Source organism: Salvelinus alpinus, chromosome 26, assembly GCF_045679555.1.
Source record: "Salvelinus alpinus chromosome 26, SLU_Salpinus.1, whole genome shotgun sequence".
Classification (NCBI taxonomy): Eukaryota; Metazoa; Chordata; class Actinopteri; order Salmoniformes; family Salmonidae; genus Salvelinus; species Salvelinus alpinus.
In genome coordinates, this window is record NC_092111.1 from 33,091,900 (window position 1) to 33,111,899 (window position 20,000).

The following is a 20,000-nucleotide window of genomic DNA, read 5'->3' on the forward strand; positions in this document are numbered from 1 at the left end:
GGCATTTGTTTTAGTACTGCTGTCCTTTCAATTATCTTTCCATCCACAGTCATGTACAGTAGGTGATCTTGATGTCCTCTCACCATATTCTCATCAGCTCCCCATGGTGGCAGTAGTATGCTATGGGGTTAGCACCGGCCATCTTCTGCAGTACTTAGCTACTCTGTTCAGGGTTAACACCGGCTGTCTTCGGCAGTACATAGCTACATTGTTCAGGGTTAGCACCGGCCGTCTTCGGCAGTACTTACCTACTTTGTTCAGGGTTAGCACCGGCCGTCTTCGGCAGTACTTAGCTACTCTGTTCAGGGTTAACACTGGCTGTCTTCGGCAGTACATAGCTACATTGTTCAGGGTTAACACCGGCCGTCTTCGGCAGTACTTACCTACTTTGTTCAGGGTTAACACCGGCCGTCTTTGGCAGTACTTAGCTACTTCGTTCAGGGTTAGCACCGGCCGTCTTTGGCAGTACTTAGCTACTTTGTTCAGGGTTAGCACTGTGGTCAGTGTCTCTCCCTGAGAGTGGTCGTGGAGTGCCCCTGTGTCTGAGCCCAAACAAGGGGCAGTGACGGGGGACTGGGTCTGGCCTGTCCTTCTCCTCTCTTCTCTTCTATTCTCATCTCCCCTTCTCTCTCCATCACTCCATCCACCATTAACCCCTAAACATCTCCGCTGTCTGAATAGTTTCTGATGAATGCTTCTGTGATTATGTCTCCCAATCACATGCTAAATATACAGTAGCTGTCAAAAACCAAGCTCTACCAAGCTCCACCAAGCTCCCGGCCCGGCCACCTCCTTTATTTACCGCTCAAAGCGGTGCTGTGTGGGTTGCTGTGGCAACCTGGCGCGGGTCAAAGCACCGCCAGTAAGCCAGATTGTGTGGCTGTATGTTCGACAGAAGTAGAGGGAGAGAGAGAATGAGAGAGCAAGAGAAAGAGGGAAAGCGGACTGGCCTGCATGTGTTCGACAGCGCAAAAAAAAGCCTAACCCCCTCCCCCATCTCTCTCTCTCTTTCCCTCCCTCTCTGGTGGAGAAAATAGCCCCGGCATAGTGCTGGTTGGCCACCACTTTGTGACCGTTGAATGGGAGGCTTTTGGCTGTGATTGGACCAGGGTGAGGAATAATGGCTGGGGGTGTAGAGTGAGGTCACGTGTCTCGTTCCCGGGGCTACGAACAAGTATTTCATCACAGACCTCACTGGAATGTACTGTATGTCTGTTTCATCCGATCTCCTAGACCTATAGTGTTTGAAGAAAAACTATAACTAGCATGCTGTTTACATCTGAAGGATTCACAGGGAAGGATGATGAAGAAGGTGTGGAACAGGAGTAGTAACAGGAGGCTGTAGGAGAAGCCCTGTTTGATGGCTTGTGTGAAACACAGATCAACCCCCCCCCCCCCCCCCCCCTCCACTCTGTTCTTTGAATCTACAGTATGAGAATGTGTTCTAATGCATTCCTTAATGATGTACAGAATGATGTACAGTTATGATAAGGCAAGCAAGGCCTCGAACGGCCATATTCATATTCAATCAATGATGGCATTTGTTCTGAAATTGAATGATGTATCCTCTAGTTGTTGTCATGGACACCTAAGGGAAATAATCTGTGTTAACGTCATCTGTTACTCCAAGTAGGGTTTGTGTTTCAACAACACCTCTTTCCCTGTGGCACTGTAACTAACCGAACAGCTAATCTGCTGTAGTTTGGCTGCTGGTTGTGAGACATTTTGTGTTTGTATTTATTATGGATCCCCGTTAGCGGCTGCCGAGGCCGGGGTATTTATTATGGATCCCCGTTAGCGGCTGCCGAGGCCGGTGTATTTATTATGGATCCCCGTTAGCGGCTGCCGAGGCCAGGGTATTTATTATGGATCCCCGTTAGCGGCTGCCGAGGCCGGGGTATTTATTATGGATCCCCGTTAGCGGCTGCCGAGGCCGGGGTATTTATTATGGATCCCCGTTAGCGGCTGCCGAGGCCGGGGTATTTATTATGGATCCCCGTTAGCGGCTGCCGAGGCCGGGGTACTACTCTTCATGGGGTCCAGCACAAATTAAGGCAGTCTACATTATAATACAATTATTAAACATTAAAATAGATATTTCAACATATTTCACAATATGTGTTTCCTCCGTCCACTACTCTACTACAACACACTATCCGGGTGTGCGTGTGTGTATAGTGTGTATGTTATGTGTGTATAGTGTGTATGTTATGTGTGTATAGTGTGTATGTTATATGTGTTTGTATGTGTGTGTTTGTACCTGTGTGTGTGACTCTTCACAGTCCTCGCTGTTTAATAAGGTGTATTTTTATCCGTTGACCAGGAATGTTCTCTTCATAAGTGTGTGAATTGGACAATTTTGCTGTCAAAATGTAACAAGTACTTTTGGGTGTCACTCCACTAAACTTGCATCTCTGAAGTAAAGATCTACTGACTCTGGGTACCTTTCTTCCCCAGACAAATATGGTAACAACCTGATTGATTGACGTAAAACAAAACTTTGATAAAAACAATGGGATAGATTGAAATAGATAAAGGAATTTGGGTAAACTGTTCATTTTTACAGCATTACAGCATCCTTCCTATAAGTGACAGTGGTAAGCTATCCAATCTCTGAAAATCAGATTTGATTTCCGTAAGGAGGGGAGCAATGTTTGCAGAGAGCATGTAAAAGAGCATGTAATGAACGAGTTACGTTCACTCCAAGGTATTTGAAACCTGAGCGGCTAAGCTGAAAAGGCAAGTCTGTTTGCTGGAGCTGTAGCGCTGCTGGATTGATTGGGAAGCACTCACATATCTGGAGATTCAGCTTGTAACCAGATAATGGGCCAAAGTTCTCCAGAATAGAAAAGATAGAAGGTAAACAGATTACAGGGTTATTTACATAGAGTAACAAATCATCTGCATATAATGATAACATATGTTCAACTCCTTCTCATGTTACACCTTGGAAAGAGGAGAATGCTCTTAAAGCTATTGAAAGGGGCTCAATAACAATGGCAAATAATAAAGGGGACAGTGGGCAGCCTTGGCGTGTCCCAGGTTCCAGGGCAAAATAATCAGAAAGGTTGTCATTGTTACAGACACTGTCCTGGGGAGATGTATACAAGAGACAAATCCAAAAACAGCAAATTACCACCTCAGGGGAGTTGGAGAATTGTTTAGAATAAATTATGTTAAACAGCGTCCGAATATATATTTTTTTATATCTGTTCTTTATGTAGCCGGTTTGTTCCTGTGATATGATTCCTGGTAAGACTACTTCCAGACGCCTCTCTAACCACCTTCGCCAGCACCTTTACATCCACATTAAGGAGGTTTAGGGGCCTAAAATGTTGTAGTTGGGTAAGTTTCCTGAACATGGTGTCTGAACATGTATGAATGATCAATGGGGCATAATAAAGGCGTGAAAAGTCCTAAATAACGTTATATGGAAGAAAAAAGGAAAAAAGAAAAGCCTGGAATTGTAGCCATGCATTACTACGCTAGCCATCCCAAACATGTAGTTTAAATAACAATTACACAAGACAGTATTAGTCATTTTTATCAGAGTTCAATAGTGTTTCTGCAGAGTAGAAAAGGAATTGCAGCAGGGGGAAAAAGGCCCTGCAATAAAAATCAAAACATGCCTTCGACTTGGAGGGTAGGCTAGGTTAAGCTTGCTACCTGGCAAAAGAGTAGGTCATAGATTCAAGATATGGCTCAGAAGTGACTCTCGAACCAACACTGGGCGTCCTCATGGAAGTCGAACTGTAGCTTCCCCCCGTCATGTTCAATGTGGAGACGAGCAGGGAAGCAGAGTGAGAATTGAACTTTTATCTGAGGTTGCATTTCACGTTGAGGAATTTAGCTCTTTTTTTGGCGACAGTCGAGCTGAGGTCAGGAAAGATGAACACCTTGAGTCCGCAGAAGTGTAGCTGGTCTCTGCCCTTCCTCTTGAGGATGCACTGCTTGTCACGGTAGTAGTGAAAGCAGACGATAAACACTCTAGGCTTGGAGTTGTCAGCTGCGCCCACTAGGGAGGGGCCAATGCGGGGGGCTCTATCCAGCTTCGGGGGTGATGGAACAATGGCTTGACCCAGCACCTCCGCGAAGAAGTCGGAAATGAACTAATGTAAAAAGCCGTCCCCTCCTTCAAGTTTCTCTGGTATACCAACAACTGGAAGATTGCAACAGCGAGAAGTGGATTCCAGGTCATCGGTCTTTGTCAATCAGCTTTTGGTTTTCGGAGCTCAGACGGGAGACCGTTTTCTGAAGTGCTACTATGTGGTCACTGTAGTCACACAGGTCATGTTCAAAGCCATCAAGCCGGCGGCCTTGTTCATCTACAGCGGCTCGGATACCATCCAGGACGGTGGAGAAGGCGGCCAGAGCAGCATCGATGGCGGCCAGAGGCCAGAGCAGCATCGATGGCAGTTTTGAGCTGTGACAAGGGTAGTTGTCATTTACGAGATTAGAACCACACAGAGGTTCTGAAGATCTGTGGAGAGTGTGACCACATGACACTCTGTAACGGTTGGACTGGAGTCGACGCCATTACCATTCACGTTTGCCATCATGATTGAAACATTAGTTACAGGTCTTCTGCTCCTCAGATCGTGTGACATTTTAATCAAAAAGGTAACTTACGAACTCATCAATCAAATCCGATATGTAAGAAAGTGTAATGCAAACAGACAATTGGGCTAAATGGACTAATGCGCCTCATCCACAAGCTTCTTCTCCATTCACATGCTAAACCGGAAGCCTACGTGTACATTTAAAGGCCAGCCGTGCTGCCCTGTTCTGGGCGAGTTGTAATTTTCCCAATTCCCTCTTTGTGGCACCTGACCACACAACTGGCCAGTAGTCCAGGTGCAACAAAACTAGGGCATGTAGGACCTACCTTGTTGATATTGTTGTTAAGAAGGCAGAGCAGGGCTTTATTATCGACAGACTTCTCCCCATCTTAGCTAGTGCGTCAAATATGTTTTGACCATAGCAGTTTAATATGGCTGCAATCCCGTTAACGGGATGATATGACAACAGCCAGTGAAAGTGCAGGGCGCCAAATTCAAACAACAGAAATCTCATAATTAAAATTCCTCAAACATACATGTATCTTATACCATTTTAAAGGTAATCTTGTTGTTAATCGCACCAAAGTGTCCGATTTCAAATAGGCTTTACAGCGAAAGCACCACAAACGATTATGTTAGGTCACCGCAAAATCACAGAAAAACACAGTCATTTTCCCAGCCAAAGACAGGAGTCACAAAAAGCAGAAATAGAGATAAAATCAATCACTAACCTTTGATGATCTTTATCAGATGACACTCATAGGACTTCATGTTACACAATACATATATGTTTTGTTCGATAAAGCTCATATTTATATCCAAAAACCTCAGTTTACATTGGCGCCATGTTCAGAAATGCCTCCAAATATCCGGAGAAATTGCAGAGAGCCACGTCAAATAACATAAATACTCATCATAAACTTCGATGAAAGATACATGTTTTACATAGAATTAAAGATGCACTTGTTCTTAATGCAACCGCTGTGTCAGATTTCAAAAAGCTTTACAGCAAAAGCACAATATTCAATAATCTGAGAACAGTGTTCAGCCACAAAAGGAAGCTGCCAAATTGTGCAGTCAACAAAACTAATAAAAAGCATTATAAATCTTCACTTACCTTTGATGATTTTTTCGCAATGCACTCCCAGGACTCCCACTTCCACAAGAAATTATTGTTTTGTTCGGTAATGTCCATCATTTATGTCCAAATAGCTATTTTTGTTAGCGTGTTTGGTAAACAAATCCAAAGTCAGGAAGCGCGTTCACTAAAAACAGATGAAATGTCAAAAGGTTCCGTAACAGTCAGTAGAAACATGTCAAACGATGTATTGAATCAATCTTTAGAATGTTTTTAACATAAATCTTCAATAAAGTTCCAACCGGAGAATTACATTGACTTCAGATGTGCGATGGAACAGAGCTCCCTTTCATGTGAACGCGCATGGTCAGAGCATGGCCAGGTCATGGTAGACCTGACTATTTCCTGTCTCCTTCGGCCCCACTTCACAGTAGAGGCATCAGACAAGGTTCTACAGACTGTTGACATCTAGTGGAAGCAAACTCATCCATATCCCACTGTGTGTTCAATAGGGGCTGTGTTGAAAATCGACAAACCTCAGAATTTCCACTTCCTGTTTGGATTTCTTCTCAGGTTTTTGCCTGCCATATGAGTTCTGTTATACTCACAGACATCATTCAAACAGTTTTAGAAACTTCAGAGTGTTTTCTATCCAATACGAATAATAATATGCATATATTAGCAACTGGGACTGAGGAGCAGGCAGTTTACTATGTGCACCTTTCATCCAAGCTACTCAATACTGCCCCTGCAGCCATAAGAAGTTAAAATCCAGGGTTACTCCAAGCAATTTTGTCTCCTCCTTTAGTTGAGGTTTAGGGTTTAGTGAACGATTTGTCCCAAATACAATGCTTTTAGTTTTTGAAATATTTAGGACTAACTTATATCTTGCTACCCATTCTGAAACTGACTGCAGCTCTTTGTTTAGTGTTACTACAGCTACTTCTCACTGCAGTAGCTGACATGTATAGTGTTGAGTCATCTGCATACATAGACAAATGGGCTTTATTCAGAGCCAGTGGTAGGTCATTAGTAAAGATTGACAAAAGTAAGGGGCCTAGACAGCTGCCCTGGGGAATGCCTGATTCTTCCTGGATTATGTTGGAGAACCATTACCATTAAAGAATGCCCTCTGTGTATAGCAGGTGGTGTAAAGCCATAACATATATGTTTTTCCAGCAGCAGATCAATAATGTAAAAAGCCGCACTGATGGCGGACTGAAGACGGTGGACTGAACGTAGTTATGTAGAGCACCTCAAGATAAAGACTGAAGACGGTGGACTGAACGTAGTTATGTAGAGCACCTCAAGATAAAGACTGAAGACGGTGGACTGAACGTAGTTATGTAGAGCACCTCAAGATAAAGACTGAAGACGGTGGACTGAACGTAGTTATGTAGAGCACCTCAAGATAAAGACTGAAGACGGTGGACTGAACGTAGTTATGTAGAGCACCTCAAGATAAAGACTGAAGACGGTGGACTGAACGTAGTTATGTAGAGCACCTCAAGATAAAGACTGAAGACGGTGGACTGAACGTAGTTATGTAGAGCACCTCAAGATAAAGACTGAAGACGGTGGACTGAACGTAGTTATGTAGAGCACCTCAAGATAAAGACTGAAGACGGTGGACTGAACGTAGTTATGTAGAGCACCTCAAGATAAAGACTGAAGACGGTGGACTGAACGTAGTTATGTAGAGCACCTCAAGATAAAGACTGAAGACGGTGGACTGAACGTAGTTATGTAGAGCACCTCAAGATAAAGACTGAAGACGGTGGACTGAACGTAGTTATGTAGAGCACCTCAAGATAAAGACTGAAGACGGTGGACTGAACGTAGTTATGTAGAGCACCTCAAGATAAAGACTGAAGACGGTGGACTGAACGTAGTTATGTAGAGCACCTCAAGATAAAGACTGAAGACGGTGGACTGAACGTAGTTATGTAGAGCACCTCAAGATAAAGACTGAAGACGGTGGACTGAACGTAGTTATGTAGAGCACCTCAAGATAAAGACTGAAGACGGTGGACTGAACGTAGTTATGTAGAGCACCTCAAGATAAAGACTGAAGACGGTGGACTGAACGTAGTTATGTAGAGCACCTCAAGATAAAAACGTAATATTCAATATCGGTAAATTGGACTAAATATTAGCACTACACAATCTGGAGGATGATAACCTTCAATCTGGATAACAACACAAAACAAATCTTAAGACTAGAGAAATTTAGCGACAAATATTACGAAAACAAGCAACATCCAAACATGACGGAGAGTAAGACAGGGGAACCTATTTCAAAACGAAAACGTGACTCTTCTACAGACACAGACGATTTCATATTTTCACCACTGGAAATGGTAAAGGTCGAAACCGATCTGTTAGAATCAATAAATGACAAACTGGGTATACTTGAATTAGTCAGTAAGGATATAAAAGAGTTGAAGGCAAGCCTCGAGATGAGGGATGAAAAAGCTGCGACATTGGAGACTGATACAAACAAGCTAAAAGGAACAGTCAGTCAGATTGAAACCAAAGTTAATGAACTTAAAAAGGAGAACACCGTTCTGAGGGAAGCCTTACTTGACATACAGACTAGATCCATGAGAGAGAATATAGTACTTACAGGTATCCAAGAGAAAGAAGGAGAAGTTCCTGAATCTGTAGTTAGAGAGTTCCTCCTTACAGCGCTTCAGATTCCATGCAAAGCTATCAACAAAATCCAACTCGAATGTGTACACCGCTTCGGAAAGAGAGGGCAGAGGTATGAACGCCCAATCGTTGCCAAATTTGCTTCATTCAAAAATAAAATAATGGTTTAAAGCCTGGGTAAAAGACTTGCTGGGACCCAAATTGGCATGAATGACCAGTTCCCGAAGGAAATTGCAGAACGGTGTGAAGTTCTGTATCCAATTTTTAAGGAAAATAGATTAAAAGGGAAACGAGTAGCTCTCGTCGTCGATAAACTATATATTGATAACCAGTTGTTCACAGACACAAAGACTACTCCATGGTTGCAAAGTTCTTATACTGTAGATGAGGAAAATGATGAAACACAATTCTAGCCCGGTTATGGATTGTAATAATACAACAAAAAATATAGCTTTTCTATGTATCTTCAAATATAACTAATTGGAACACAAAGCACTAATTCAACATGGTGAAGATAAAAACTCAGTAAACAGAAGGCACAGTATGTGTAGATGGTGTGGTGTGTGTTTTTTTATGTTTGGGAAAGTGTGGCGTTGAGTGAGAAAGGAAATGGTTGCATATCCCAGAACCAATGTATTGCTGTGAGCGGGGGTGTGAGAGAGCTTTCAATGTTGTTCAGATGATGGATATACTTTTTATAATGAATTACACATCTTATTTATTTATTTATTTATTGTCCTATCATGGTGGAACTTTGTTTTAAAATAAATTCTACATTTAATTTGTTTATTGTCCTATCATGGGGAGTAAAATGTTTAAATAAATTATACATCTAATTTATTTATTTATGATCCTATATTGATGGAACGGTCCACAACCCTATACCCTAGACACCCTGAATGACCCAGATACTAAGGAGAAGTCCCTAACTGTTTAATGGGCCTGCTGCAAGTGGTCAGAGACCTAGAGCAGCACTGCCCCCTCAAGATTCTGAGCCTGCTTGGCAGGGTTGGTCCTGGAAAGCCAAAGCCCCCTAAAGGGAGAGCATAATATACAAGGAAATTCTCAAAGCTGCTAATGAGAACCTTGACGACCTTGTACCTAGCCGGTGGGGATTCCAGTGGGGTGCCCCCACCCAGGCAGTGGCAGTGCTGGCAAAAGTAGCTGCAGTAACCCATGGGGAGAGGGTCACACTCGGACATTCAGAGAGGGGGTATATTATTGTGGCACTGGTGGCACAAAATCAAAAGTCTGACTGCATGGAGATGCTTGGGAATATGGTCAGTACGGGGGACCATGTTGTGGGTGTTTCTGGGAAAAGGGGTACATTTGACCTCCATCATCTACGACGTGACAATGGTTAATAAAAAGACCTTTCTTGAGTTGGGCTCTGGGATGATGCAACTGTTCTATTCTACTGAAACAATAGAATACTATGAAATATCGGGGACACCAGGCCTGGTTTTCATAGCTGATTTTGAAAAGGCTTTTGATAAAGTACGAATGGAGTTTATATATAAATGCCTAAAATATTTTGATTTTGGGGAATCTCTTATAAAATGGGTTAAAGTTATGTATCGTAACCCTAGGTGTAAAATAGTAAATAATGGCTACATCTCAGAAAGTTTTAAACTATCTAGAGGGGTTAAACAAGGTTGTCCACTATCGGCATATCTATGTATTGTTGCTATTGAAATGTTAGCTGTTAAAATTAGATCCAACAGTAATATTAAGGGATTAGAAATCCGTGGCTTAAAAACTAAGGTGTCATTGTACGCTGATGATTCATGTTTTTTTTTAAACCACAATTAAAATCTCTCCACAAGATCTAAATACTTTTGCTATCCTCTCTGGATTAAAACCAAATTATGATAAATGTACTATATTACGTATTGGATCACAAAAAAATGCTAATTTTACATTACTGTGTAGTTTCCATATTAAATGGTCTGACGGAGATGTAAACATACTCGGTATGCAAATCCCCCCCAAAATATATTTTTATAGAAAGTTAGCAAAAATAGATAAGATCTTGTTACCATGGAAAGGAAAATACCTGTCTATTTGTGGAAAAATCCCTGTGATTAACTCTTTAGTCATATCACAGTTTAGCTATTTGCTTATGGTTTTGCCTACACCTAGTGACCTGCTTTTTATATTATATGAACAAAAAATATTCAATTTTATTTGAGTCCGATCCCTGCTACACTCTCTCTTCTCATGAAGAGAGGGAAGGCTGCCGTTACAACAAGTCTTAGAAAGTTGGTTGCAATTTCAGTTTAATCCACCTGAAAAGACAGAACAAATAATACAACAAATATTGTGGTTAATCTCAAATATACTAATTGATAAAAAAACATATTTTTCGAAGAAAAAAAAAAAAGAAAAAAAGGTGTAATTGTAGTGCATGATATCATAAATAGGACTGGTGGAATTATGTCACATATGCAGCTAACACAGACACATGGAAATGTCTGCTCTACCCAAAATTACAACCATCTAATTGCAGCATTACCACAAAAATGGAAGAGGCAAGTAGAAGGGGAAAAAAGTAAGGAACTTGTATGTCGGCCCTGCATTAAAGAACATAAATGGTTAAAGAAAAGTGTGATAAATAAAAACATATACCAATTTAATTTAAGGACCAAAAGACTGACAGCTGTGCCATATAAATTGCAAAATAGTTGGGAAGAGATTTTCGATGTACCCATTCCATGGCACATGGTTTATGAATTGATACGCAAAACAACGCCGGATTCAAAATTCAATTTAAATTACTATACAAACTTCTTGTAACCAATAGAATGTTATATATATGGGGGATACAACCTTCCCAGCTCTGCAGATTTTGCTGTGAGGAGGCAGAGTCATTAGATAATTTATTTTGGTATTGTCCATATGTAGCTCGTTTTTGGTCACAGGTCCAGGAATGCCTGAAGAATTGCAACATTTGCCTAGAACTAACGCTGCAGATAGCAATACTGGGTGATTTGAAAAGCCATAGTCAATCAATCAATAATACAATCATTATTTTAGCAAAAACAAAATCAAAAACATATAACATAGATTTGGATACTGCTTTACAGCAAATTTGTGATCAATACATAAAGATGTGATCAATACATGTTGATAATTTCATTCCTGTGCTGTTTGTAAATACCCTGGCAGATTGACTGATAACCTGAACCAGGTTGCAGGAACTGGTTACAGTGGGTGGGCAGCTTAATGAAAGCCAGTCGATATTTAGGTCACCCAGAAAATATAAGTCTCTGTTGATATCACATATATTATCAAGCATTTCACACATATTATCCAGATACTGATTGTTAGCACTTGGTGGTCTATAGCTACTTCCTATAAGAATGTGCAGATTAATCTGTAGTCATATTACTTCAACTGTATGTGACATTAGATCCTCTCCAAGCTTTACTGTAATGTAGCTCTGAATATAGACTGCAACACCACCCCCTTTGGTATTTCTGTCTTTTCTGTAGAAATTGTAACCCTGTATTGCTACCATTATATTATCAAAGGTATTATCTAAGTGGGTTTCAGAGATAGTCAGTATATGAATGTCCTCTGTTACTAGCAAGTTATCAATTTCATTAACCTTGTTTCTTATGCTACATATGTTAATCTTACGGATCATTGAGACACTACCGTCCCACCTGGCCAACATCCGTTGAAATTGCGGAGCGCCAAATTCAAATGACAGAAATCGTAATATTAAACATTCATGAAAATACAAGTGTCATACATCATTTAAAAGCTTAACTTCTTGTTATCCAGCCGCGTTGTCAGATTTCAAAAAGGCTTTACGGCGATAGCACACTATGCGATTATCTGAGGACAGCGCCACACACACAAAAGCATTACATACATTTTCCAACCAAGCAGATGCGTCACGAAAGTCAGAAATAGCGATAAAATAAATTACCTTTGAAGATCTTCATCTGGTTGCAATCACAAGGGTCCCAGCTACATAAAAAATTGTCCTTTTGTTCGATAAAGTCCTTCTTTATATCCCAAAAAAGTATGTTTCATTGGCGCGCTAGACTCAGTAATCCACCGGTTTCCCTCGTTCAAAATGCATACAAATGAATCCCGTAAGTTACCAATAAACGTCTTCCAAACATATCAAACAACGTTACTAATCAATCCTCAGGCACCCTATTATGTAAATAAATGATCAAATTTAAGACGGAGAATACTGGAGACCATTACCGGAGATAAATAGCGAAGTACGTGCACTCACCGGAACGCGCTACAAACACTACAGCCAAATGGGAGCCACTTAGAAAAACTACAAATTCTAGCTCATTTTTCAAAAAACAAGTCTGAAACTCTTTCTAAAGACTGTTGACATCTAGTGGAAGCCCTAGGAAATGCAAACTGGGAGGACTTCCTTTTATATTCCCATTCCCAGCAATTGTAATCAGAGGTGAGCTGAACAAAAAATATTCTGGATGGATTGTCCTTGGGTTTTCACCTGCCATATCAGTTCTGTTATACTCATAGACATTATTTTAACCGTTTTGGAAACTTTAGAGTGTTTTCTATCGCATACTACCAATTATATGCATATCCTAGCTTCTGGGCCTGAGTAACAGGCAGTTTACCTTGGGCACCTCATTCATCCAAACTTCCGAATACTGCCCCCTAGCCCGAAGAAGTTCATGTGGGCTATTTTTAGCACTTTTCTGGGATTCTTGATTGTTTTGCTGATTGTTTTATTGAGCGGCTTATCAGAAGTAGACATGACAGTGATATTTATGTTTGAGCTGATATTTCAGGGTGACCTGCACACAGCGAACGTCCTACTAGGGCACACCGCCTTGGTGTTAACAGTCAAATTAATTCAATGCCAAGAGTGTGCAAAGCTGTCATCAAGGCAAAGGGTAGCTACTTTGAAGAATCTCAAATTTTAAATATGTTTACATTTGTTTAACACTTTTTTGGTTACTACATGATTCCATGTGTGTTATTTCATAGTTTTGATGTCTTCAGTATTATTCTACAAAGTAGAAAATAGTAATAAAAAAAAGAAAGAAAGATCCTTTAATGAGTAGGTGTGTCCAAACTTTTGACTGGCACTGTATGTGAATGAGATATTTCTGTATTTGAATATCAATACATTTGCAAAAATTTCAAAAAACATGTTTTCACTCTACCATTATTGAGTATTGTGTGTAGATGGGTGAGATTTTAGAAAATATTTAATCCTTTTTGAATTCAGGCTGTAACACAGGAACATATAGAATAAGTCCAGGGGTATGAATGCATTCTGAAGGCACTGTACGATATACCAGTGTATGCACACGTGTGCCTTGTGGAGCACTGGTTATGGGATTATTATGTTTCATTTACCCAAAATACAGGAGGCGGAGGAAGATACATCAGGTTTTTTGGAAATTTAAACTGTACACATTTTTTTACCCCAAAATTAATCAATCGATATTGTTGTCATTTAACAACAGTCAATATACTGTACAAAATTAGGAAGTCGACACTCCAAGCTATTTGAAAATGAAATCTGTAACTGGAGCTGTGTTGCAAGAGAGAACCTATACCCATAATGCTGCCAGAAACATAATTACAAAAATTAGCGAGAATGAAAACACAATAACAGCCGAAGGCTTATTTCCATTGAGGTCCTCTGTTCGATTTCTCATCCCTGCCACTGAGTCGCACAACGCCGTCTTGGAAGAAAATCTAATTCAGACCTACATGATCTTAACAAGGTGAAACCACCTCAGAAGTGTAGCTTCACTGCATCAAGGTGGACATTGCCTCCGACTCTATATACACACAGGAGAACATCCTGAATTGACTGGTAATAATAGGGGCAAGAAGTGATAGGAATATCATTACAAACTCAGAAAATCACAGCAAAACTAGTTAGGGAGCTCACATAGCAATCAATAGAGCTATTCCATTTGTTTCCCTCGCTCTCTCTCTCCCCGTTCTCTCTCTCTCTCTTTCTTTCTACCCCTGTTCTGATCTCCCTCCCGCAGTTCTACAGAGCCAATACCGTTGCCATGGTGATGGCTGCATTCTGCAGTAGCAGCAGTGGGATCGTCTCTCTCTCTCTCATCTCTCTCTCCCTCTCCCCCCTCTCTCTTCCCCCCCTCTCTCTGCTCTCACTCGCTCTCTCTCACACATCATTTCGAGATATCACATCACGCCATGTTTTGTTCATTACTATTGTATTGCAGATTTGTACTCACATATTGCATAACAATGTATTTAAGTGCTACACATGGACTTACAGGTATGCATTGCATATCTATAGGAGGCACATGTATTTGTAGTGCATGTTTAGGCTTCTGTATTCTGTATATAGCTAACATAGTCTGTCTGTGTGTGCCTCACATAATTCTGTTCTTTCCAAATGAAAGGAGTTTCCCCACAAACTCCAAAGGTGAGGTCCAGGTGACACCCTATTCCCTATGTAGGGCACTACATTAGACCAGAGCCCCTTTGAGCCCTGGTCAAAAGTAGAGCACGATATAGGGAATAGGGTGCCATTTGGGACGTAGGCCCATACTACCGTGCTACAGTAAGAGGTGTGCAGTACAGAGCACAATTAAATATGTGCTTTCACCGTTGCGTGTCAGCCACTTCCCAGCCCAAAATAGTCTAGAAAAATGTAATGTAGCTTTTAAACTTCTCTCTCTCTCTCTCTCTCTCTCTCTCTCTCTCTCTCTCTCTCTCTCTCTCTCTCTCTCTCTCTCTCTCTCTCTCTCTCTCTCTCTCTCTCTCTCTCTCTCTCTCTCTCTCTCTCTCTCTCTCTCTCTCTCTCTCTCTCTTCTTCCCTCTTCCAAACCTCCTATCTGTCCCTATGCAGTGTGACAACGCCAAGGGATTGAGGGCCTTCTTCGACGCCATATGTTACGGACCCAAACACCTGATGATCTTCGGAGGGGTGTGTCCTTCTGTCACATCCATCATCGCTGAGTCACTGGAGGGGTGGAACCTGGTGCAGGTAGGAACAAGTCTGGTTGTTATGAGGAGGATGGGTTGGTCTGTTCCAGCTGGATTTGACCTCTTTTTGGGAGTTGTCTTTCTATTTAGCTTTGGTGGGGTTCCCTCTTGATATGATGTGAGATGGGACAAATGTGAGTTTTGAGTTGTTAGGATAAGTGTGCGTGTGTGTGTGTCCGTGCGTACCCGTGCATGTTCAAAGTGTATGTGTGTGTGGGCTTGAGGTTGGAACCACAGTGACAGGACATGCAAGTTTGCTAATTGATTAATTTGTACGTTTGTGATTGGCTGAGCCCATAGTCTTATGGTTCTGTAGATAGGGTCTGGGCTGGGGTCTCTGAGAGGTCCTAACTCATGGCTTAATCCTTCATTAACCTCACCAGGGGAAATGTCTAATTGTTAAGTCTTTAATCCGGGACGATCCTTATCCATTTCATAAACCCAGAGATGGAAGAAAACAGGAAATATCAAGGCTGTGCCACAAATGGCACCCTTACCCTGAATAGCCCTATGGGCCCTGGTAAAACTAGTGCACTACATAGGGAGGAGTGCACTAGTTTGTTCCTCGTGTCATAATTATTTTTTTATTTTTCTCTCTGCACTGTTGGGAAGGGCTTTTCATTTACCTGTCTTATATCAGCTTGCTTGCGCTCAGATGGGAAGGGTGGAAACATTTGAGGTGTATCCTTAAAAACATGATTCAAAGTGCTAATTTCAGGCAAGGCTGGTAGGGATATTTAAGTTCAACAAAAAGCTGGTTTTAGCAGTAACACGGTTGGTTATGGAATTCATTTTAACAGAGGAAACGCAGCATATCCAGCCGTGATGCACACTGTCCATATGAACATGGGACTAGAGTAATATGCTTCTGGTGCCTGTATACTTCGTATTAAGAAACATAAAAACGAATGCTCCTCTCAATGAAGTCTATTTTTTCTGCCCAATGCAATCAAGTAGGCTAGTCAAGACCGTCAATAAAGGGTTTGGCTCGTGACACGGCTTGTAAATAAATCTTAATCACGATAGCAAAACAGTGAGCTGACATTCCCTTTTTCTCTGTGTATTGTAGGCAGTGCGATCTGTAAGATGGTTCAAATATGTTCATAAAACATTATATTTGGGAGCAGTATAATGGTGAGTGGACATTCTCCCTTTCTCTTTAAATTGGATCTTTGTCCAGCTACTGTGAAAAGTTTGGATGTGCGTAAAACCCTCCATAGTCTGCATCATTGTTTTAAAATTATATGACTACAGGGAGCAATTATGGTGTCTGTAAGTGTATTAAGACTATTTAAAACTAGTTGTTGTTTCATGTTGTTTAGAATTTGACTAGAATTATTCACTCTCTATTTAGGCCATATCAATAATGAATTTTATCTTGCCTATTGACAATATTTGGCATGTCCCTGCTCAGCCATGATGTAATTTACAGTAGACCTAGCACCTATATCAGTGTGCATGCTATGTAGGCCTATATATTTCCACAATGAAGCCATGCAATTACTTAGAACAATGTGGACTGCAAACAGGTTCAAGGAAACGTATTTAGCAAAGATGGGCTAGGTCTACACTTTCTTAATTAGTTTCTGTAAGCTATTTAACAAACTATAACGGACTAACATTTGGAATTGGAGTTGATTCCAACCAATACATAAAAGACCGTAAATACACAACTTGAAGCAACTACATATTTAGCCATTGAGCACCTTCTGATTGGCCAGTGAGAGGCCAAGCCTCTCTATTCATCAAAACCCAGACCTTTTGCGTCACTGCCAGCACTGCGTCGATCATTTTTTGTTGTGTAAATAGCAAAAAGGATTTCTGACACACCCCTGAACCTATAGTGCTACCGCCAGCGCTTAGATTTACCATTGAGTTATGCTTGTTAAAATAGAGCCCTGAATAGTCAGTGACTTTTTTCCAAGCCTTGAGGAGCTGTCATTATGGTGAGATACTGTCAATTAATGGTGAGGAAGTGTAGTGGTGGTTGAGTACAGTATTGTCATCTCTGTGGAAGAGGGCCTTGGTGAACGTACACCCCTTGGCAAGGTGTGCTCTAAGGCCATTCTTCAAGGTCTGATTGAAGCATTTCACTCCTCCATTGGCCTGTGGGTGGTAGTATGCTGTGCGGACGTGTTGTTTTCTAACATCAGGAAGATGACAAAGTCCTCTTGGACCTGACTAGTGTCCCCTCCGATTAGTCATTAGAGGCCGACTCTTGTCTTTAAAGTTCACTGATTCAAAACCTTAGTGTTTGAGAATGTAATTGCAGTCGGAATGGCAAAGACTCCAAATGAACCGCTAAATTAAATGTACCCCAAAACCATACTATTCAAGGACTTCCATTTTCAATTCCAAATCCCTGGACCTTCATAGGAGGTGCAGTTAATCGGCTTGACTCACTGATTAAACTCAAACTGCTTTTGGATAATTTACAGTACCACTATGTTCTACTCTGGTTTCTTTGTAGATCCATATTGCACTAGGCTAGCTAGATGCCTCTCTCTCCATCTCCCTCTCTGGGCCCATTGACTTTCATCTGTCTCCCAGTGGATGGAAGCAGACCCTGTGCCAGGAACAGGGCAGGGCTGCAGGAGGCTGCCTGGCTCCAAGCTGCAGACGTAGGCCAGTGCATTGGGCCCTGACGTCAGCAGTGGGAGGTGCATTACTTTCCATGTCTGATCTATATGTATCAGCCTCATAAGAATTCTGTGAGGAGAGAGGAAGCGAGGAATAACATGTGTGGGAAGTTTTCTGGGATAGTATATAGGCATGGAAATATATTGCTTGTTGCTATTATCATGGATAAAGGGAATTCGAGGCATTTGAGGGGAAATGCATGATTGAGTGAATAGGTGTAACCCTGCTTCTGAATTGAGGCATTTTATTGGAAAATATGCAGATTTTCCATGGCTTCTAATGTGCTGCCCTAAATGAAAGAGAAAAAAGTAATTTCCATATAAAAAGCAGAGACAGCTACACAGTATTTAGACAGTGTCTATTAGCAACTTCGCTGGACAACAATTCCTGAGAAATGTTTCATTATACAGTATATTCATTTACATATTTGTAAAAATAGATTTTTAATCAAGGAAGTGCCCCCCCCCCCCCCCCCCCACACACACACACACACACACTTGCAGTGTTGCAGAACCATGATCAGTTTGCAGGCCCCATCTGCCATTGAATTTATAAAACTACTGATCCTCAAGCAGCTCTCTCGATCACATCCTGATTGTGGCTCACGTCTCATGGTATTGTTGAAGATACAGGCTCATCCTCTCTGCTAAGCACCAATTACTCTTTATAGCAGTGCTGTGTAGAGTACAGTAAGCTATGTGGTGATGAAAATGACTACAAAAGCAAATGAAATGGAAGACAAGAATGCTACGAGGGCAAATAGACAGATGGTAAACGAGGGATGGAGAGATAGACGGAGGACAGCAAGCTTTGAGCATTGGCTAAGAGAGAGAGAGAGAGAGAGAGAACGGGGGAAAAGAGGGAGAGGGAGATAAAGAGAGAGGGAGAGAGAGAAAAAGATAGAGAGAGAGGGAGAGGGAGATAGAGAGGAAGCGATAGAGAGAGAGGGGGAGGAAGAGAGAGAGAGTGAGAGAGGGAGATACAAAAACAACAAGTGTGTGCTTAAAATAAACACACACTTTTCTTTCCTCAGGGCTGTGGGGTGAGACCGGGATGCACTAGAACAGGCTGCAGCACCCTGCCTCACCCTACTAGAATCTGAAGTCAAATGTCTACATTTTGCTGACGATCTCGTGCTTCTGTCCCCAACCAAGGAGGGCCTACAGCAGCACCTAGATATTCTGCACAGATTCTGTCAGACATGGGCCCTGACAGTAAATCTCAGTAAGACAAAAATAATGATATTCCAAAAAAGGTCCAGTTGCCAGGATCACAAATACAAATTGAATCTAGATACCGTTGCCCTAGAGCACACAACAAACTGTACATACCTTGGCCTAAACATCAGCGCCACAAGCAAGAAGGGCCTTCTACGCCATCAAAAAGAAGATACAATTCGACATATCAATTAGGATCTGGCTACAAATACTTGAATCAGTTATAGAACCCATTTCCCTTTATGGATGTGAGGTTTGGGATCCACTCACCAACCAAGAATTCACCAAATGGGACAAACACCAAATTGAGACTCTGCATGCAGATTTCTGCAAAAATATCCTCTGTGTAGAATGTAAAACACTAAATAATGCATGCAGAGCAGAATTAGGCCGATACCCGCTAATGATCAAAATCCTGAAAAGAGACGTTAAATTCTACAACCACCTAAAAGGAAGTGATTCGCAAACCTTCCATAACAAAGCCATCACCTACACAAAGATTAACCTGGAGAAGAGTCCCCTAAGCAAGCTGGTCCTGATGCTCTGTTCACAAACAGACCCCACAGAGCCCAAGACAGCAACACAATATGACCCAACCATCACAAAAAAACACAAAAGACACATTGGAAAGAATTAACAAAAAAACAGAGCAAACTAGAATGCTATTTGGCCCTAAACAGAGAGTACACAGTGGCAGAATACCTGACCACTGTGACTGACCCAAAATGAAGGATAGCTTTGACTATGTACAGACTCAGTGAGCATAGCCTTGCTATTGAGAGAGGCCACCGTAGGCAGACCTGGCTCTCAAGAGAAGACAGGCTATGTGCACACTGCCCACAAAATTAGGTGGAAACCGAGCTGCACTTC

The 20,000-nt window shown here is 41.6% G+C and overlaps 1 protein-coding gene across 1 annotated transcript in view; it reads left to right on the forward strand.

The window, feature by feature from the left end:
• LOC139555211 (gamma-aminobutyric acid type B receptor subunit 2-like) overlaps positions 1-20,000 on the forward strand; it is a 434,218-nt gene that overhangs the window by 108,325 nt on the left and 305,893 nt on the right. Inside the window, exon 2 of the mRNA XM_071368821.1 lies at positions 15,137-15,274. Within this exon, the coding sequence (XP_071224922.1) occupies positions 15,137-15,274 (138 nt within the window). The remainder of the gene's footprint in view (positions 1-15,136; positions 15,275-20,000) is intronic.